Consider the following 16668-nt stretch of genomic DNA (forward strand, 5'->3'; position numbering starts at 1 on the left):
AAAAGAAGACAAATCGCACAAATGTAATCGAGGGACGCCTGTCATCCAAAAGAAGACAAATCACACAAATGTAATCGAGGGACGCCTGTTGTCCAAAAGAAGACAAATCGCACAAATGTAATTGAGGGACGCCTGTCATCCAAAAGAAGTACAAGAACTTCTTTTGGCCGACACGTGTCCCGCGATTTTGCGGCACTTCATCGGGCGACAATCATGGCAAAATCGTGCAGAGATTTAGGTGCCATTCAAAGTAACGGGGATCGCAAGGGCCTCCTGCGATTTGTGGCATTTCTGTATCGCAGACAGGAACGCGCCGATTCCGCCCACAAAACGGAACACCATGGTGTGAATGCAGCCTGATGCCGCATATATATGACCAGACTTTACGGCAGACTTTGCCCGGCGGACTTTTCAACGGACTTTACGACGGACTTTCTGAATGAACGGACTTGCCTACACACGATCAACCAAAGTCCGACGGATTCGTACGTGATGACGTACACCGGACTAAAACAAGGAAGTTCATAGCCAGTAGCCAATAGCTGCCCTAGCGTCGGTTTTTGTTCGTCGAACTAGCATACAGACGAGCGGACTTTTCGACCGGACTCGAGTCCGTCAGATAGATTTGAAACATGTTTCAAATCTAAGTCCTTCAAACTTTTGAGAAAACAAAGTCCTCTGGAACCCACGCACGATCAAATTGTCCGACGAAATCTTGTACGCCGGATCAAGTATGCCGTAAAGTCCAATCGTGTACGCGGCATTAGAGTTTTATGCTCTGCTGGTCATCCATTTTGAAAAAGTCTTGCAGTTCTTTTCAATAAATGGAAGACATTCTGTGATTGGAAGAGGCGAGATTGTGACACTCATCTGCACCACCTTTAAGCATTATTTTAATAACAGAAATATTTAAATTTGATCAGTTGATTGTGTTTAATTTCAGTATGAGGCCCTATTTACACTCAGAACTTAAGTTCCTGCTCGTGATTTTGTGTGGGGGATTTCCATGCGATTCTGCATGCCATGCACAGGGCAGCCCATTCATTTCTATGCACGTTTTTTACCCAAAAGAAGCTCCTGCTCTTTTTTTGGGGGGTGACAAGCTTCACAAGATTTTTAAAGGCGCATTTTGCCGTGATTGTAGAGCATTTCTGTCGTGTAACAATCGTGGCAAAATCTCACCACGTTTGGGGTGTCTTTCATTAATGGCCCTCAAACACAAGCTGCGTGTTGTGTAGCGCTTGCCATGCAATTTGGAATCGCGAGCAGAATTGCAGCGATTCCACACCACCAAGTTTGAATGGGACCTGAAGTGTTTTCAATATGAATCATGGTTTTAGTGAACAGGGGGAGGTTTTGTAGATAAAAGTCATTAGAGAGGTTTAGTTCATGTGAGATGTTTAGTTGCGACAAGTCCTCCGAGACACTAGGGGGAGCTGGTGAGCCACAGCAGAGTACGGGAAGCGTTTCCTTCTTGTGGTCCGTTCTACAGTGAGAGCAGAGGCAGTGCCGACTGCAGATGTATAGCTAAGAATGGTGAGTCCTGTGTGTGTGCTGTACAACCTACCTTGGCACTGACATACCCTTTCTATGCACGAAGCTGCTCCCTGTATAGTATGGAGCTGAAAGTGTAATGGCACTGAGTTATAGCTAACTAGAGAATTCTATGGGAGTGTGTGTGAGAAAGTGCTGATTTAGAAAACAGTGGGCAGTTTTCCTACACTAAGGGGGAGAGTTACTAAAACTGGTGCAGCGTTGCAGGTAGCCAATCGGCTTCTAACTTCATCTTGTTCTGTTAAGCTTTGACAATAAAACCTGGAAGCTGATTGGTTTCTATGCAGAGCTGTACTAGATTTCTGTGTATGTACCAGTTTTAGTAAATCTCCCCCTGTACTGATTAAGCGAAAATCATACAACCTGGTAACATTTTTATGCTTGTCCGATCGGATAATATCAGATGAACTGTCGTGGTCGTCTCTCGAAAGCTGTGTGCTAACGATCCGATTATCATACGATCGCTTCGAAAGTGGTATTTTTAGTCTGATTTTTGGATCGTTTGTGGCCATAAAACTATTGTTTGTTATAGGTAAGAACATGGATGGAATTATCAGATTGTTTAACCACTTGACCTCCGGAAGAGTTCCACCACTTTATGAGGCCCTTTTTTGACCGCCGCACGACTATATACGTCCAAACTTTGAACGGGGATATCGTTGTTATGGCAGCAGCTAGCTGCCATAACCCCGGTATCCCCGTTTTCGTGCGGCGGCCGGCTTTCAGATAAAAGTGGTCCCTGCGGCGGATTCGCCGCGAGATCACTTTTATCGGGAGAGGGGCCCCCCCCCTCCTGCTGCGATCCGGTGCCCTCCGCCGCTTACCGGAGCCGTCGGTAGCGGCGGAGGCGATCGCGTCCTATCCTGTGGTGTGTCTGGAGACGAGTGAGGCTAAGATGGCGCCCACTCGTCTCCATGACACTGCTGGGCGGAAGCGACGTCAATACGTCACTTCCGTCCACGCCTCTTAAAGGCACATTTTTTCAAATGTCATTTTTCTAAATGACTTTTTTTTTTTTTTTTTTTTTTATTGCATTTTAGTGTAAATATGAGATCTGAGGTCTTTTTGACCCCAGATCTCATATTTAAGAGGTCCTGTCATGCTTTTTTTCTATTACAAGGGATGTTTACATTCCTTGTAATAGGAATAAAAGTGACACCATTTTTTTTTTTTTAAAAACAGTGTAAAAAAAATAATAAAATATTGTAAAAATAAATAATAAAAAAAAAAAAAAAAATTTTTTAAAACCCCCCTGTCCCGACGAGCTCGCGCGCAGAAGCGAACGCATATGCGAGTAGCGCCCGCATATGAAAACGGTGGTCAAACCACACATGTGAGGTATCGCCGCGACCGGTAGAGCGAGAGCAATTATTCTAGCCCTAGACCTCCTCTGTACCGCAAAATATGCAACCTGTAGAATTTTTTAAACGTCGCCTATGGAGATTTTTGAGGGTAAAAGGTTGACGCCATTGCACGAGCGGGCACAATTTTCAAGCGTGACATGTTGGGTATCAATTTACTTGGCGTAACATTATATTTTACAATATAAAAAAAAAAATTGGGCTAACTTTACTGTTGTCTTATTTGTTCAAAAAATTTTAATTTGAATTTTTTCCAAAAAAAGTGCACTTTTAAGACCGCTGCGCAAATACGGTGCAAAAAAAAGTATTGCAATGACCGCCATTTTATTCTCTAGGGTGTTAGAAGAAAAACCATATATAATGTTTGGGGGTTCTAAGTAATTTTCTAGCAGTAAAACCTGTTTTAAACATGTAAGCACCTAAAATCCAAAACAAGGCTGGTCCCTATGTGGTTAACCACCTCAATACTGGGCACTTTCACCCCCTTCCTGCCCAGGCCAATTTTCAGCTTTCAGCGCTTTCACACTTTGAATGACAATTGCACGGTCATGCTAAGCTGTACCCATATGACATTTTTATCATTTTTTTTTCACACAAATAGAGCTTTCTCCAAGCGTCTTCCAGGACAGCCCATGAGACCTTGGGCTCCTCCTACCAGGACAGGAAACACGTCACCCCCACCAGATAAAAGGGCGGTCCTCCAGGCCCATGTCAGTTATTTGTGTTTCCTCCGGACGGGGGGTAACATGTTCATGGAACCTGCTCCCATAGGCCTTATAAGCAGGGGCTTTGTATGGCTTTTTTCTGGGGCATATCACTTACCTCTTCCTCTGCCAGAAGCAGCACACCGCTGGGGAGGTTGGCTGTGTTGCTGTTCTTTGTCCTCAGTGCCTGGAGAGGGCCAGGACCGGTGTGAGGTCGTGCCCCTAGCGCAGTGCATTGCACTCTAGCTCAGCTGAGCTTCGGTTGTCCTTCCCTGCCGACAGCCTGGCTGATCTGAGCAAGGAATGGAGGAAGCCGCAGCGTTCGAGGGGGCGGAGCTATTGCGCTCCAAGCTGGCCCACAGGAAGTGCCTGGAGAGGGTTACTTCCGGGGCATATGACATCATCATCGGGCGCCGGAGACGAGGTTCCAGTCTTCATAAACGGCGCGAACAGAGAACGCTGGCTGCTGGTGTTTCTTGGTGTTAAGCAGCCAGGCTGTGGATGACCAAGAGATGCAGAATGGATCCTCCTGCAGTACCTGCACAGGCAGCGGATGCAGTTCCCAACACCAGCACCTCACAGGTAAGTCTGGGGTGTTCTGTCACCACCTTACTATCCCTGTGAGTGTTCCTTCCCCCTCCCCCCTCTGTAGTAATGGGTGTAAGGGGACACATTTCCTCCCTCCTGCACGTGGTGTTACGGAGTGATTGTGTGGCTTTAATTACATTGTGGGTCATTTATTTTGTCTTGCAGACCAAGACTCAGGACAAGGCCCAAGCGCAGCCACTTAAAAGGAAATGTGCGGTTTGCGCAAACAAATTGAGCTCCTCATGGAACAAAGCAGTTTGTCGCACCTGTATAGAAGGCCTAGTAAAGGATGACCCGGTTGCCTCGTGCCAGAAGATGCTTACTTCTGTTAGGGATGAGCTTGCGTCCACCTTCAGTTCCTTTAGAACGTTTATTGACAAGCTCCAGACTCCAGCAGAGAGTCCGTCTTCACTGAAGGCGTCAGTAAGCACTCCGCAGCAGGCAGAGAGTGAAGACTCTGAGGCTGAGGTCAGATCTACCCGTTCTTCTCTGGAAGAATCAGGGTCAGATACAGAGCCCAGAGATAGAGAATCCACTCGAGGCTCAAGATTTAAGTTATCTGTTGAGGATGTAGATGACTTATTAAAGGCTATCTATACTACCCTTGAATTAAAAGAGGAAGAGGTTCAGTTATCCAAACATGATCTTATGTATAAGGGATTACATAAGAGAAAATCAAGAGTGTTTCCAGTTCATAGTTCTTTGGTTGATACTATTAAACTGGAATGGGATAATCCTGAGAGAAAACCATTCTTCTCTAGTAACCTAAAAAGGAGGTTTCCTTTTGATGAGGACACTGCGCAGCCATGGAATAAGAATCCCAAGCTAGACGCACCTCTTTCAAAAGTTTCAAAAAACTCGGACCTGGCGTTTGATGATATGGGTACGCTTAAGGATCCGATGGACAAGAGGGGGGATATCCTTCTCCACAGAGCCTGGGACTCAGCAGTTGGAAACCTGAAACCAGCTTTGGCTTCCACCTGTGTGGCCAGAAATCTGGAGGTTTGGTTGACTCAGATTCAGTCACATCTGTCAGCAGGTACCTCCAGAGAGCAAATTTTAAAGTCTTTTCCTCTCCTCCTATTTCAGGCAGTGGGTTTTTTGGCAGATTCTTCCGCTGAGTCGGTAAGAATGTCAGCCAGGACTTCGGCTCTAGTGAACTCGGCCAGGAGAAGCCTTTGGTTTAAGACCTGGTCAGGGGACTCGGCCTCCAAGTTGCGCCTTTGTGGCCTTCCTTTAACTGGCGATCATTTATTTGGCCCAGGTCTACAGGAGGCACTGGAACGCACGGCTGATAAGAAAAAGGCGTTTCCAGAGAGAAAGAGAGTTCAGACAGCCAGAAAAATTTTTCGTGGCCAAAACAGGCAACAGAGTCCTAGAGAAAAGGACAGCAGGCCGAAAAAGCATTGGACTGGGCACAAAGGCAGAGGCAAAGGGGGAGTGCTATTTAACCCTCCTCAACAGCCCGCCAAGCCGCAGTGACTTGTGTTCCCCGGTGGGAGGGAGATTGAGGGCCTTCATCCCACAGCGGGCAGCAGTCACTCTGAGCCCCTTCGTCCTGGACCTAGTGACCAACGGGTACAGGCTGGAGTTTGTTCACCAACCACCAGAACGTTTGTTGGTCACATTTCCTCCACAAGATCGGGAGAAAGCGAGGGCTCTGGGTCTCCAGATCGGAGACTTATTAGATCAAAAAGTCCTGATTCCTGTTCCTCGATCGGAGCGGGGCAAGGGATTCTATTCCCATGTATTTGTGGTCAGAAAGCCGGCAGGAAAGTTTCGACTTATCCTGAATCTCCGGACCTTAAACAAGTCCATCAGATACAAGCATTTCCGTATGGAGACGGTTTTTACAATCAAAAACCTACTATACCCAAACTGCTTTATGGCCATGTTGGACTTAAGGGATGCTTATCTTCACATCCCTATCCATCCAGCCTTCCAAAAGTTTTTGAGATTGGCAGTGAAGACGGGTATGGGGACCCGACATTTTCAATTTCAGGCCCTCCCCTTCGGTCTTTCCTCAGCCCCACGCATGTTTACGAAGGTGTTGGGGGAAGCGCTGGCTCCTCTAAGATTAAGGCTCGATTCACACCTATGCATGTTGCTTTTGAGCGTTTTTGGAGGTTTTTTTTTCATGCTTGCCACGTTTTTGAGCAGCGTTTTTGTAGCGTTTTTGCCGCGTTTTTGCCGCGTTTTTGCCGCGATTTGCGTTTTGCGTTTTTTTTTTTTTTTTTTTTTCATTTTTTTTACAGTCTTAAAAAAAAATTACAAAAAAAACAAAAAAACGGCAAAAACGCACCAAAAACGCTGCAAAAACGCTGCAAAAACGGTGCACTTGCGTTTTTGATGCTTGTCCATTGAAATCCATTACATGCAAAACGCTGCTTTTTGCATGAAAAAAAGTCCCCGACCCTTTCCAAAAACGCAGAGATACAAAAAAGCATTGATGTGAACATGTTCCATAGGAACCCATGTTAAAAAATTCCCATGCATTTCTGCAAAATGCAAAATGCATCAAAAAACGCGCTAGTGTGAATGGAGCCTAAAGGCAATAACGGTTATCCCTTACTTAGACGACCTCCTGATAGTGGCAAAATCATACCAAAGGCTGTTGGAAGATCTCCAGGCTGTACAGGACTTCTTACAGTCCCTAGGCTGGCTAATAAACAAAGAAAAATCGTCCTTGATTCCGGCCCAGAAAGTAACTTATCTGGGTTACGATTTTTGCTCCGTGAACCAAAGTGTTTTTCTTCCTCAGGAGAAGATTACCAAAGTGTTCCAGACTATGTCAACATTGCAGACCAACCAGTCCGTCTCTCTGAGACAGGTGTGGAGGGCAGTGGGTCTTATGACCTCATGTTTTCCCGCAGTACCATGGGCGAGACTCCGTCAGCGTCCGTTACAAAGGTTTCTTTTAAGAAACTGGGACGGGGACGTAAGGTCCCTGGAGTCAAGGATCTGGCTTCCCAACAGGATAAAAAGAAGCCTGTGGTGGTGGAGAGCTGGTCAGCACCTAGCAGGAGGTCTCCCATGGTCCTTTCCCATTTCCCGAAGGATTACCACGGATGCGAGTTCCTGGGGATGGGGGGCCCACCTCAGCAATGCAGTAGCACAAGGAGAGTGGTCCCCAGAGGAGGCAAGGGCCTCATCCAATCAAAGAGAGCTGCTTGCAGTCCAGAGAGCCCTCCAGTCTTTTCAGATGGAGGTCAGGGGTCACAACCTCCAAATCCTGTCAGACAATATAGCGACAGTCGCGTATATCAACAAGCAGGGAGGCACGAGAAGCCGGAGGCTTCAGTCCATTGCCCAGGAGATCCTTTCATGGGCAGAGGGGAATCTAGCCTCCATTTCTGCTGTACACCTGAAGGGGAAAAACAATTGCCTGGCAGATTATCTCAGCCGTCACAGGATAGACCGAGACAACTGGTCCCTTCATCCAGAAGTCTTTGCAGACCTCACCAAGAGATGGGGTTATCCGGTAGCGGATTTGTTCGCAAACCGAAACAACCGCAAGACGGAGATATTTTTCCATGAACCCGGCAGACCAAGCCTTGGGGATCGATGCTCTGGCAAACCCGTGGCCTCCAGGCCTATGTTATGCCTTTCCGCCAATCAGGCTGATTCTAGTAGTCCTCCGGAAGTTTCGGCTGGAAGAGACAGATATGATTCTAATTGCCCCGTTTTGGCCCAAGAGGCCATGGTTTTCCCTGCTACAGTCTCTGGTTTCAGAGCCTCCGTGGAGTCTTCCGAAAAGGGAAGACCTATTATTGCAGGGTGTGGTATCACACCCTCAGGTGGTTTCCTTAAACTTAACGGCCTGGTATCTGAAGAAAAGATACTGAGCGCCCAAGGGTTCTCTGACAAAGTAGTCAGGACTCTCGTGAATTGCAGGAAGCCAGTTACTAGAGCCATATATTCCAAAGTTTGGAAAAGGTTTAACTCATGGTTATCTGAAAATGATAGATTAGCTCATGATATTCCGTCTATTTTGGAATTTTTCCAAGAGGGTGTCGACAAAGGTCTTTCTGTTAGTACCTTAAAGGTACAGGCGGCAGCTATTAGTGTGTTCCTCCAGTTTTCTCTCCTGGGAAAATCCCACTATAGCCAGATTTTTCAAATCTATCTCTAGGGCCAGACCAGTAGTGATGAGAAGTTGTCCAACGTGGGATCTGTCCCTAGTACTTCAAACTCTGGTAGAATTTCCGTTTGAACCTCTGGAAAGTATGTCAGTTAAGTTACTTACATTAAAAACTGTGTTCCTTATAGCTGTTACCTCAGCTCGTAGGGTAAGTGAGTTGCAGGCCCTATCAGTTAGGGAGCCCTTCCTCACGATTTTTGAGGATCGAGTTGTGTTACGAACCGATCCAGGTTTTTTGCCCAAGGTGGCAAGTACATTCCACCGATCTCAGAACATTGTTTTGCCAACCTTTTGTAGTTCGCCACAGGGCGACTTAGAAAGAAAATTTAGTTTCCTAGATGTAAGAAGGATTCTCTTGGTCTATCTTGAGGTCACGAAGACCTTTAGGAAAACTGATGCCTTGTTTGTCCTCTTTTCTGGAGTTCACAAGGGGAATAGTGCATCTAAAGCCACATTGGCTAGATGGATAAAGCAAGCCATCTTGGAAGCTTACAAAATTAGGGAGGTCCCTACACCTTTTGTTACTGCGCACTCAACTAGAGCCTTGTCTACGTCTTGGGCTGAGAGGGCTGGTGCCTCACCGGAACAAATTTGCAGGGCTGCCACTTGGTCCAGTTACTCGACCTTCATTAAACATTATCGCCTGGATCTCCTATCAGCTCAGGAGCAGGCGTTTGGTCGTAAGGTCCTTCAGGCAGTTGTCCCTCCCTAGACTGGTAAGTTCTGGCTCATCGTCTCATTGGCTGTCCTGGAAGACGCTTGGAGAAAAGCTGAGTTAGACTTACCGGTAACTCCTTTTCTGAGAGTCTTCCAGGACAGCCGGATTCCCACCCGGTATTGTCTGAAGTTATGTGTATTATGCATATGTTTTGCAGGGTCCTACGGTTCTTGAGAATACTGACATGGGCCTGGAGGACCGCCCTTTTATCTGGTGGGGGTGACGTGTTTCCTGTCCTGGTAGGAGGAGCCCAAGGTCTCATGGGCTGTCCTGGAAGACTCTCAGAAAAGGAGTTACCGGTAAGTCTAACTCAGCTTTTCTTTTGGTGGTATTTAATCACCGCTGGCAATATATAAAAACAAGAGAGAGCGCACGCCAGCCCTAGTGTGTTATCGTTTAATAGATGAAGATAAGTGTATAAAAAACAAGGGTTGCACTCACAAACATCCAGCGTTAAATGGCATAAACAGCTCCATAATAGCCTCCTCTCCTGGTCTGTAGGGATCAGTTAGCTCACAGCAACTAGCAGCGTGGTAAAGTATTCCAGTAAGCACAGACCGCCTGCTTCCTTGTAACACACACCGCCCAAAGCACTAACACGGACCAGCCGGCGCTGCCTGACGTCACTCGTGGCCAGGGAGGGGATGCACAGTGATGCAGCTGACTCCTCTCGTAAGCTTCATGCAATTGCTAGGACAACATGTTTCGGAGGCGTGGCCTCCTTCAGGTAACGCCCTTTTAATCACCGCTGGGGTTTTTATTTTTTGCTTAACAAATAAAAAAAGACCAAAAATTGCGAGGGAAAAAAAAAAGTTTTTTCATAGTTTGTTAATTTTGCAAACGGGTAATTTTTCTCCTTCATTGATGTGTGCTAATGAGGCGGCACTGGTAAGAGACACTGATGGGCAGCACTGATGTTGAGGCATTGATAGGTAGCACTGATTTGCACTGGTAGGTGGCACAGATGAGGCTTAACCACTTAAGCCCCAGACCATTTTGCTGGCCAAAGACCAGAGCACTTTTTGCGATTTTGGCACTGCGTCGCTTTAACTGACAATTGTGCGGTCGTGCGACGTGGCACCCAAACAAAATTGACATTATTTTTTACATTTTGCTATAATAAATATCCCCCAAAAATATCTAAAAAAAACATTTTTTCCCTCAGTTTAGGCCGAAACGTATTCTTCTACATATTTTTGGTTAAAAAAAAATTGCAATAAGCGTTTGTTTGGTTTGCGCAAAAGTTATAGCGTTTACAAAATAGGGGATAGTGTTAGGGCATTTTTATTAATAATTTTTTTTTTTTACTAGTAATGGCGGCGATCAGCGATTTTTATCGTGACTGCGACATTATGGTGGACACATCGGACATTTTTGACACATTTTTGGGACCATTGTCATTTATATAGCAATCAATGCTATACAAATGCACTGATTCCTGTGTAAATGACACTGGCAGTGAAGGGGTTAACCACTAGGGGGCAGTGTAGGGGTTAAGTATGTCCTGGGGAGTGATTCTAAATGTGGGGGGGCGTGGCAGGAAGCAGAGATCAGTGACACTGTCACTAGGCAGAACGGGAAGATGCTTGTTCACATTAGCATCTCCCCGTTCTTCCTCTCAGTGAGGCGATCGCGGGTATCCCCGCGGCGATCGAGTCCCGGGACCCACGACCCGACTCGCGGAGCTCCCGGCCGGCGCGTGCACGCAATGGCACGGCGGCAAATTTAAAGAGACGTACGGGTACGCCCATTTACCCAGCCGTGCCATCCTGCGACGTACAGCGGAGGTTTGCTGAAAGAAAAATATTAAAAGCCAGCAGCTACAAATACTGCAGCTGCTGACTTTTAATATATGGACACTTGCCTGTCCAGGGAGCCCGCGGTGTCGGCAGCCGAAGCCGATCCGTCCTTCGGCTCTCGGCTGCTGCCGCCGCCATCCTCGGTAAGGAAATAAGGAAGTGAAGCTGTGCGGCTTCACTTCCTGGCTCCCTACTGCGCATGCGCGAGCCGCGCTGCGCATCCTCACAGGTCCCTGCTGTATTCTGTGTCTCACGGGGTAGGCGGCAGAAGTGGCGTAGGTCACCGCAATCACCGTGGTGATCTATGCCAGGAAGTGGGAGCAAATACCTGTATTAGACAGGTATCTGCTCCCTCCTCCCCCCTGAAAGGTGCCAAATGTGACACAGAAGGGGGGGAGGAATCCAAAAAGTGTTAGTTCCATTTTTGGGTGGAACTCCACTTTTAGTGGCGCTCTGTGTTCAGGACTGATGTCCCTCTGACAGAAGCCAGTGATCGTTCTGTTTACATCACGTGATCAGCTGTCATTGGCTGACAGCTGATCACGTGGTAAGGGGTGAGGATCGGCCCCTTCTCCGATCAGCCGAGTCACGTAGACTCGCTGATCACAGAGCGCGCCTCGCAGGCAGCTCATGCATGGGAGGACGGCAATTTAGGCCCGCGCTGTAGTCGTATTTTGTAGTCGCGGGCGCGAAGAGGTTAACTGACAATTATGCGGTCTTGCCACACTACACAAATAAAATGGGGCTTTACCACAAAACAGCAAAGACATAAATGGAATGTCACTTTGTGAGTGACTATTCAAATGAAGTTAAAAAAAGTAAACAAAGTATAGTATGCTGAAACACAGCATAGCTGTCAGGGACTGTATTCATAACCCCTAATATTGATGTCAGTGAACATAATAATAACCCCCAGCATCTGTGTCAGTGACCACAATAATTCCCAGCATTAGTGTCAATGGCTGCAAATATAACCTCCAGCATTATTGTCAGTGACCATACTAATAACCCCCAGCATTGGTGTCGTCGACCTCGATAATAACCCCCAGCATTGGTGTCGTCGACCTCGATAATAACCCCCAGCATTGGTGTCGTCGACCTCGATAATAACCCCCAGCATTGGTGGTAGTAGCCTCAGTGACAACCCCATTGGTGTCAGTGACCATAATAGCAGCCCCCACATTGGTATTCAGTGGAAGTGCTGTTAACACCCCACGCCTCTTCCCCCCTGCACTGGTACTGCATTGATGATCAATCTCGGACTGCTTTCTCTCTCTTCTCAACGAGGCTGGGACTACACTTTTTCTGTCAGGCAGAGATCACTGCTCATGGCAACACTGTCTATTTCATTGCCAGGTGCTGAATTACAGACAGTATTTTGTGCCAGTCACCTTGCTGCTGCTGTGCAAAATATACTTGTACTGTCAGGCGGAGATCACCTCAGCTGACTGTAATGCCTATATTTCAGTGCCAAGTCTCCAATCACAGAGCGTGTGCAATTTTTACAGGTTTCCAGCAGGCGGTGGCCCAGCCTAGGACATGGTGGACCATGTGTCTGGAACCAATAATTTACAGTTGCTTTCAATCAATGAGCACTGCAGAACACTCCATAAGCATGAAAGGTCAACTCTACTAACCTAGTAAATGTGTGGAAATAAGGAGGAGAAAATGGAAAGCACACACAAGAACTGCCTGCCCTACTTGTCTCAGCAGTTGGGATAGATTTTCTGACCTGCTTGATTAGTTGTTCCCTTTGACATTGTCCATCTGAAGGATGTGGGACAATCTTAACTCACTGGCCAGGGGCCCCAGGTGCATGGGGGCCCCATGATCTTTTATTAGGCTCTTCCACTATAGGCTGACAGGAGACATGACAGCAGCATCACTCACTAATCCTGTCAGCAGGGAGGAGGAGAAGCAGCACCACCACTTAGGCCTCATACACATGTTTTTACTGCAGCATTTTTGAGCTTTTTTTGCTGCTTAAAAACTCCACACAATGTTATTCAATGGCCTCATACAAACCATGGTGTTTTTGAGCTGTAACAGGCATTGGCGTTTTTATGCTGCAAAAAAAAAAACAGGACCAGCGCATTCTGAGGCTCCAGCTCTAGAGCTGTAAAAACGCCAGACGTCGGTAAAAGGTGTTAAACGCGTTTTAGTGAGGCTTAACACTGTATACACAGCGTTAAGCCTCGTCCGGCGTTTCTATGCCCCTATTCAAAATCAATGGTTCCCTATGGGGCCCATTAATTTGAATAGAAGTGGGATCAAGATGATCCGACTTGCGGTGCGACTGGTGTGCTGAGAATCTTGAAGGGGAACCCCTGCCAAAATGTAAAAAAGTTTTTTTGCATGAGGTTCCCCCCAAGATGATACCAGACCCTTATTCGAGCATGCAGCCCGGCAGGTCAGGGAAGGGGGGGGGGGAGAGCGAGCGCCACCCCCCCTCCTGGACCATACCAGGCCACATGCCCTCAACATGGGGGGGGTGGGTGCTTTGGGGCAGGGGAGCTCTGCGCCCCCCACCCCAAAGCACCTTGTCCCCATGTTGATGAGGACAGGGGCCTCTTCCCGACAACCCTGGCCGTTGGTTGTCGGGGTCTGCGGGCGGTGGCTTGTCCGAATCTGGAAACCCCCTTTTAACCAGGGGGCCCCCAGATCCCAGCCCCCCACCCTAGGTGAATGAGTATGGGGTACATCGTACCCCTACCCATTCACCTTAAATAAAAGTGTCAAAAATAAACACACCACAGGTTTTTAATGTATTTTATTAAGGCAGCTCTGGCTCTTCTGGCGACGTCTTCTCCCTCTCCGGTTCTTCTTGCTGCACTGTCTTCTCTCTCATTGTTGTTTTCTAGCTCTTTTGCCAGGTTGCTTTTTTGCTGGGTCTTCTCCCAGTGCTCCTCTGATGTTGACTCGATGTGACCTCCCAGTGTAATGCTGGGTCCCCCATGTGCCATGACTTTTATATTGGTATGGGGCGGGGCCACCTAATGGCGCAATTTGGAGGCCACGGTCCTTGTCATCACCGCCCGGGGCGTGATGGGGCGATGACATCACAAGGGGGTGTGGCCTCCAAATTATTTTATCGGGTGCCCCACCCCACGCGAATATAAGTCATTGCACACGGCGGACCCAGCATCACACCGGGAGATCGCGTTGAGTCAACATCGGAAGACAGCGCAGAGAGGAGAAGAACTGGAGAAGGGGAAGACGTCACCAGAAGAGGAAGAACAGCCGGAGCTGCCTTAATAAAATATGTTAAAAACCTGTGTAGTGTGTTTATTTTTGACACTTTTTTTTTTTTTTTTAAGTTGAATGGGTAGGGGTATCGGTGCACCCCGTACTCATTCACCTAGGGTGGGGGTGCAGGATTTGGGGGCCCCCTGGTTAAAGGGGGGCTTCCAGATATTGATAAGCCCCTGCCTGCAGACCCCGACAACCAACAGCAAGGGTTGTCGGGAAGAGGCCCTTGTCCTCATCAACATGGGGACAAGGTGCTCTGGGGTGGTGCCCAAAAGCACCCACCCCCCCATGTTGAGGGCATGTGGCCTGGTATGATCCAGGAGGGGGGGGGAGCTTGCTCATCATTGATTTTGAATAGAGGCAGAGAAACGCAGCTGAAAGCTAGCGTGGCTAAACGCGCATTGACGCCAATGCAAAACGTGGATAAAATCGCATTTTTAATGCTGTTTTTTTTTTCCTGGCATCGGTACTAGCTTTACAGCGTGTTTTTTAAAATGTCCATGTGTATGAGTCCTTAGGCTGCATTGACCCCTGAGAGTTTCAAAGTTGAGCGATTTTTGCTGCGATTTACAGCGTTTTTGCCACATTTTTGTACAGGTCACCAATGTACAAAAAGGCCTATAATCTGCCCCAAAGAAGCTCATGTTCTTTTTTGAGCTTCAGGCGTTTTACTTTAGGTGACAAAACGCTCAGATGTGAACAGGTGCCATTGAAATAAATAGGATTTTGCTTGTTGGGCGTTTTTCCAGCATTTTTCCGGGCGTTTTACGAACTGAAAACACTCAGGTGTGAATGCAGCCTAAGTCTTAAAAAATGCAGCCAGATGGGGAGCTGGGCAGGTCTAGAGGAACAATCTTTACAATTTTTTTTTCCCCTTTTTCCTTTTTCTCCCTTTTTTTTTTTTTTTTTTTTCTTCTTCTTCTTTCCTTTCATGCTTTGTCTTTCTCCATTTTTCCCTACATTACGTGCATGACCAGGAGGCCACCTAGTTTGAGGCTCGATTCACATCTATGCATGTTGCTTTTGAGCGTTTCTTCTGTGATTTTTGCGGTGCTTGCCACGTTTTTGGACCCGCGATTTTGCCCCGATTCGCGCGTTTTGAGTTTTGTTTTCTTTGACACTGTATATAGCTGGAGGGGGCTGGGAAGCTGGCCACCACATCCTTAACAACCGATGAGTTATCAGCTGTCAGCGGGCTTCCCAGCTGAATGTAAAAAAAATTGTGAAAAAAAACAGCATGGGGTCCACCCAGGCCCCTGGGTCTAGTATGGATTTGGAGGGGACCCCCCCACGCCAAAATTAAAAAAAAACAAAATGGCGTGGGGTCCATACCGGACCCTTATCCGAGCGTGCAGCCTGGCAGGTCAGGAAAGGGAGGGGGCGAGCGAGCGCTCCCCTCCCCCATCCTGAACCATACCAGGCTGCATGCCCTCAACATGGGGGGTGGGTGCTTTGGGGTGGGGGGGCACTTTCAAGCATTTCTTAGATAATGATGGGGGTGTGGCCATCGTATTATGCTACCTGGAGGCCCCGTCACCTGTGACATCAGGGGCCCATCATGCCCCGGTGACGTCACATGGGGGCGGGGCCTCCAAATGACGTAATCCGATGGCCACTCCCCCATCATTATCTAAGAAATGCTTGACATTGGCACGGACAGATCAGTGGGACGCAGCATCGGAGGAGTTTCGTCGGCGGCAGACAAAGAACAACACTGGACAAAGAAGACAGAAGAAAGAAGAGCGGAAGAAGAAGCAGGAGAAGCCTGGAGGATGAAGATGCGGGAGAAGATGGAGGAAGCCTGGAGGAAGAAGCGGGGAAGAAGATATTTTTAATAAAAGACTTGTCAAAAACTGTCTACTGTATTTTTTCACACTATACTACTTTTTTTTGGTGAATGGGTAGGGGTACCATACCAATACTCAGTTACATGGGGGGGGGGGGGGGCGGAATCTGAGGGCTTCCTTGTTAAAGGTGGCTTCTAGATTCAGATAAGCCCCCTATCCACAGACCCTGACAAACACCGGGCAAGGGATGTCGGGAAGAGACCCTTCTCCCTGCAGAGCCTCCCATGTTGAGGGCATGCGACCTGGTATGGTTCAAGGGGGGGGGGGCGCTCGCTTGTCCCCTCCCTTTTCCTGACCTGCCGGGCTGCATGCTCGGATAAGGGTCTGGTATGGATTTTTTTTTTTAACTGTGGTGGTGGGGGGGTCCCCTTCGAATCCATACTAGACCCAAGGACCTGGTATATCTCTCTCGCTCCCTACCGCCCTGGATTCACAGGGGACCCATAGAGGAGAGTGGGACTGTTATTCGTCTCCTCTCTGCACAGTGGGTGGAATGGACCTGTCATCTGCCTGATCAGCGGAGTCCGTCAAACGCGTGAAAGGAGCCAAAGGGATGCAGGACCCACCAGTTTCCTCATTTTTAACTCTGCAAGTGAAGCAGGTGATTAATAATTATAAAGTACACTTTGCACATGGACACAGACAAACGGCTATTTCTTCAGAATAACAAAAGCTAGGAATCTGCAATAAAGTTTGTTAAAATCCTT

General features: G+C 47.7%; 1 protein-coding gene across 1 annotated transcript in view; it reads left to right on the forward strand.

The window, feature by feature from the left end:
- Positions 1–1420: 1420 nt before the first annotated feature.
- Positions 1421–16668, forward strand: part of REX1BD (required for excision 1-B domain containing) — a 108404-nt gene continuing 93156 nt past the window's right edge. Inside the window, exon 1 of the mRNA XM_073596025.1 lies at positions 1421–1536. Coding sequence (XP_073452126.1) covers positions 1534–1536 — 3 coding nt within the window. The 5' untranslated portion in view covers positions 1421–1533. The remainder of the gene's footprint in view (positions 1537–16668) is intronic.

Source organism: Aquarana catesbeiana, linkage group LG01 (genome assembly GCF_042186555.1).
Source record: "Aquarana catesbeiana isolate 2022-GZ linkage group LG01, ASM4218655v1, whole genome shotgun sequence".
NCBI classification, from domain to species: domain Eukaryota; kingdom Metazoa; phylum Chordata; class Amphibia; order Anura; family Ranidae; genus Aquarana; species Aquarana catesbeiana.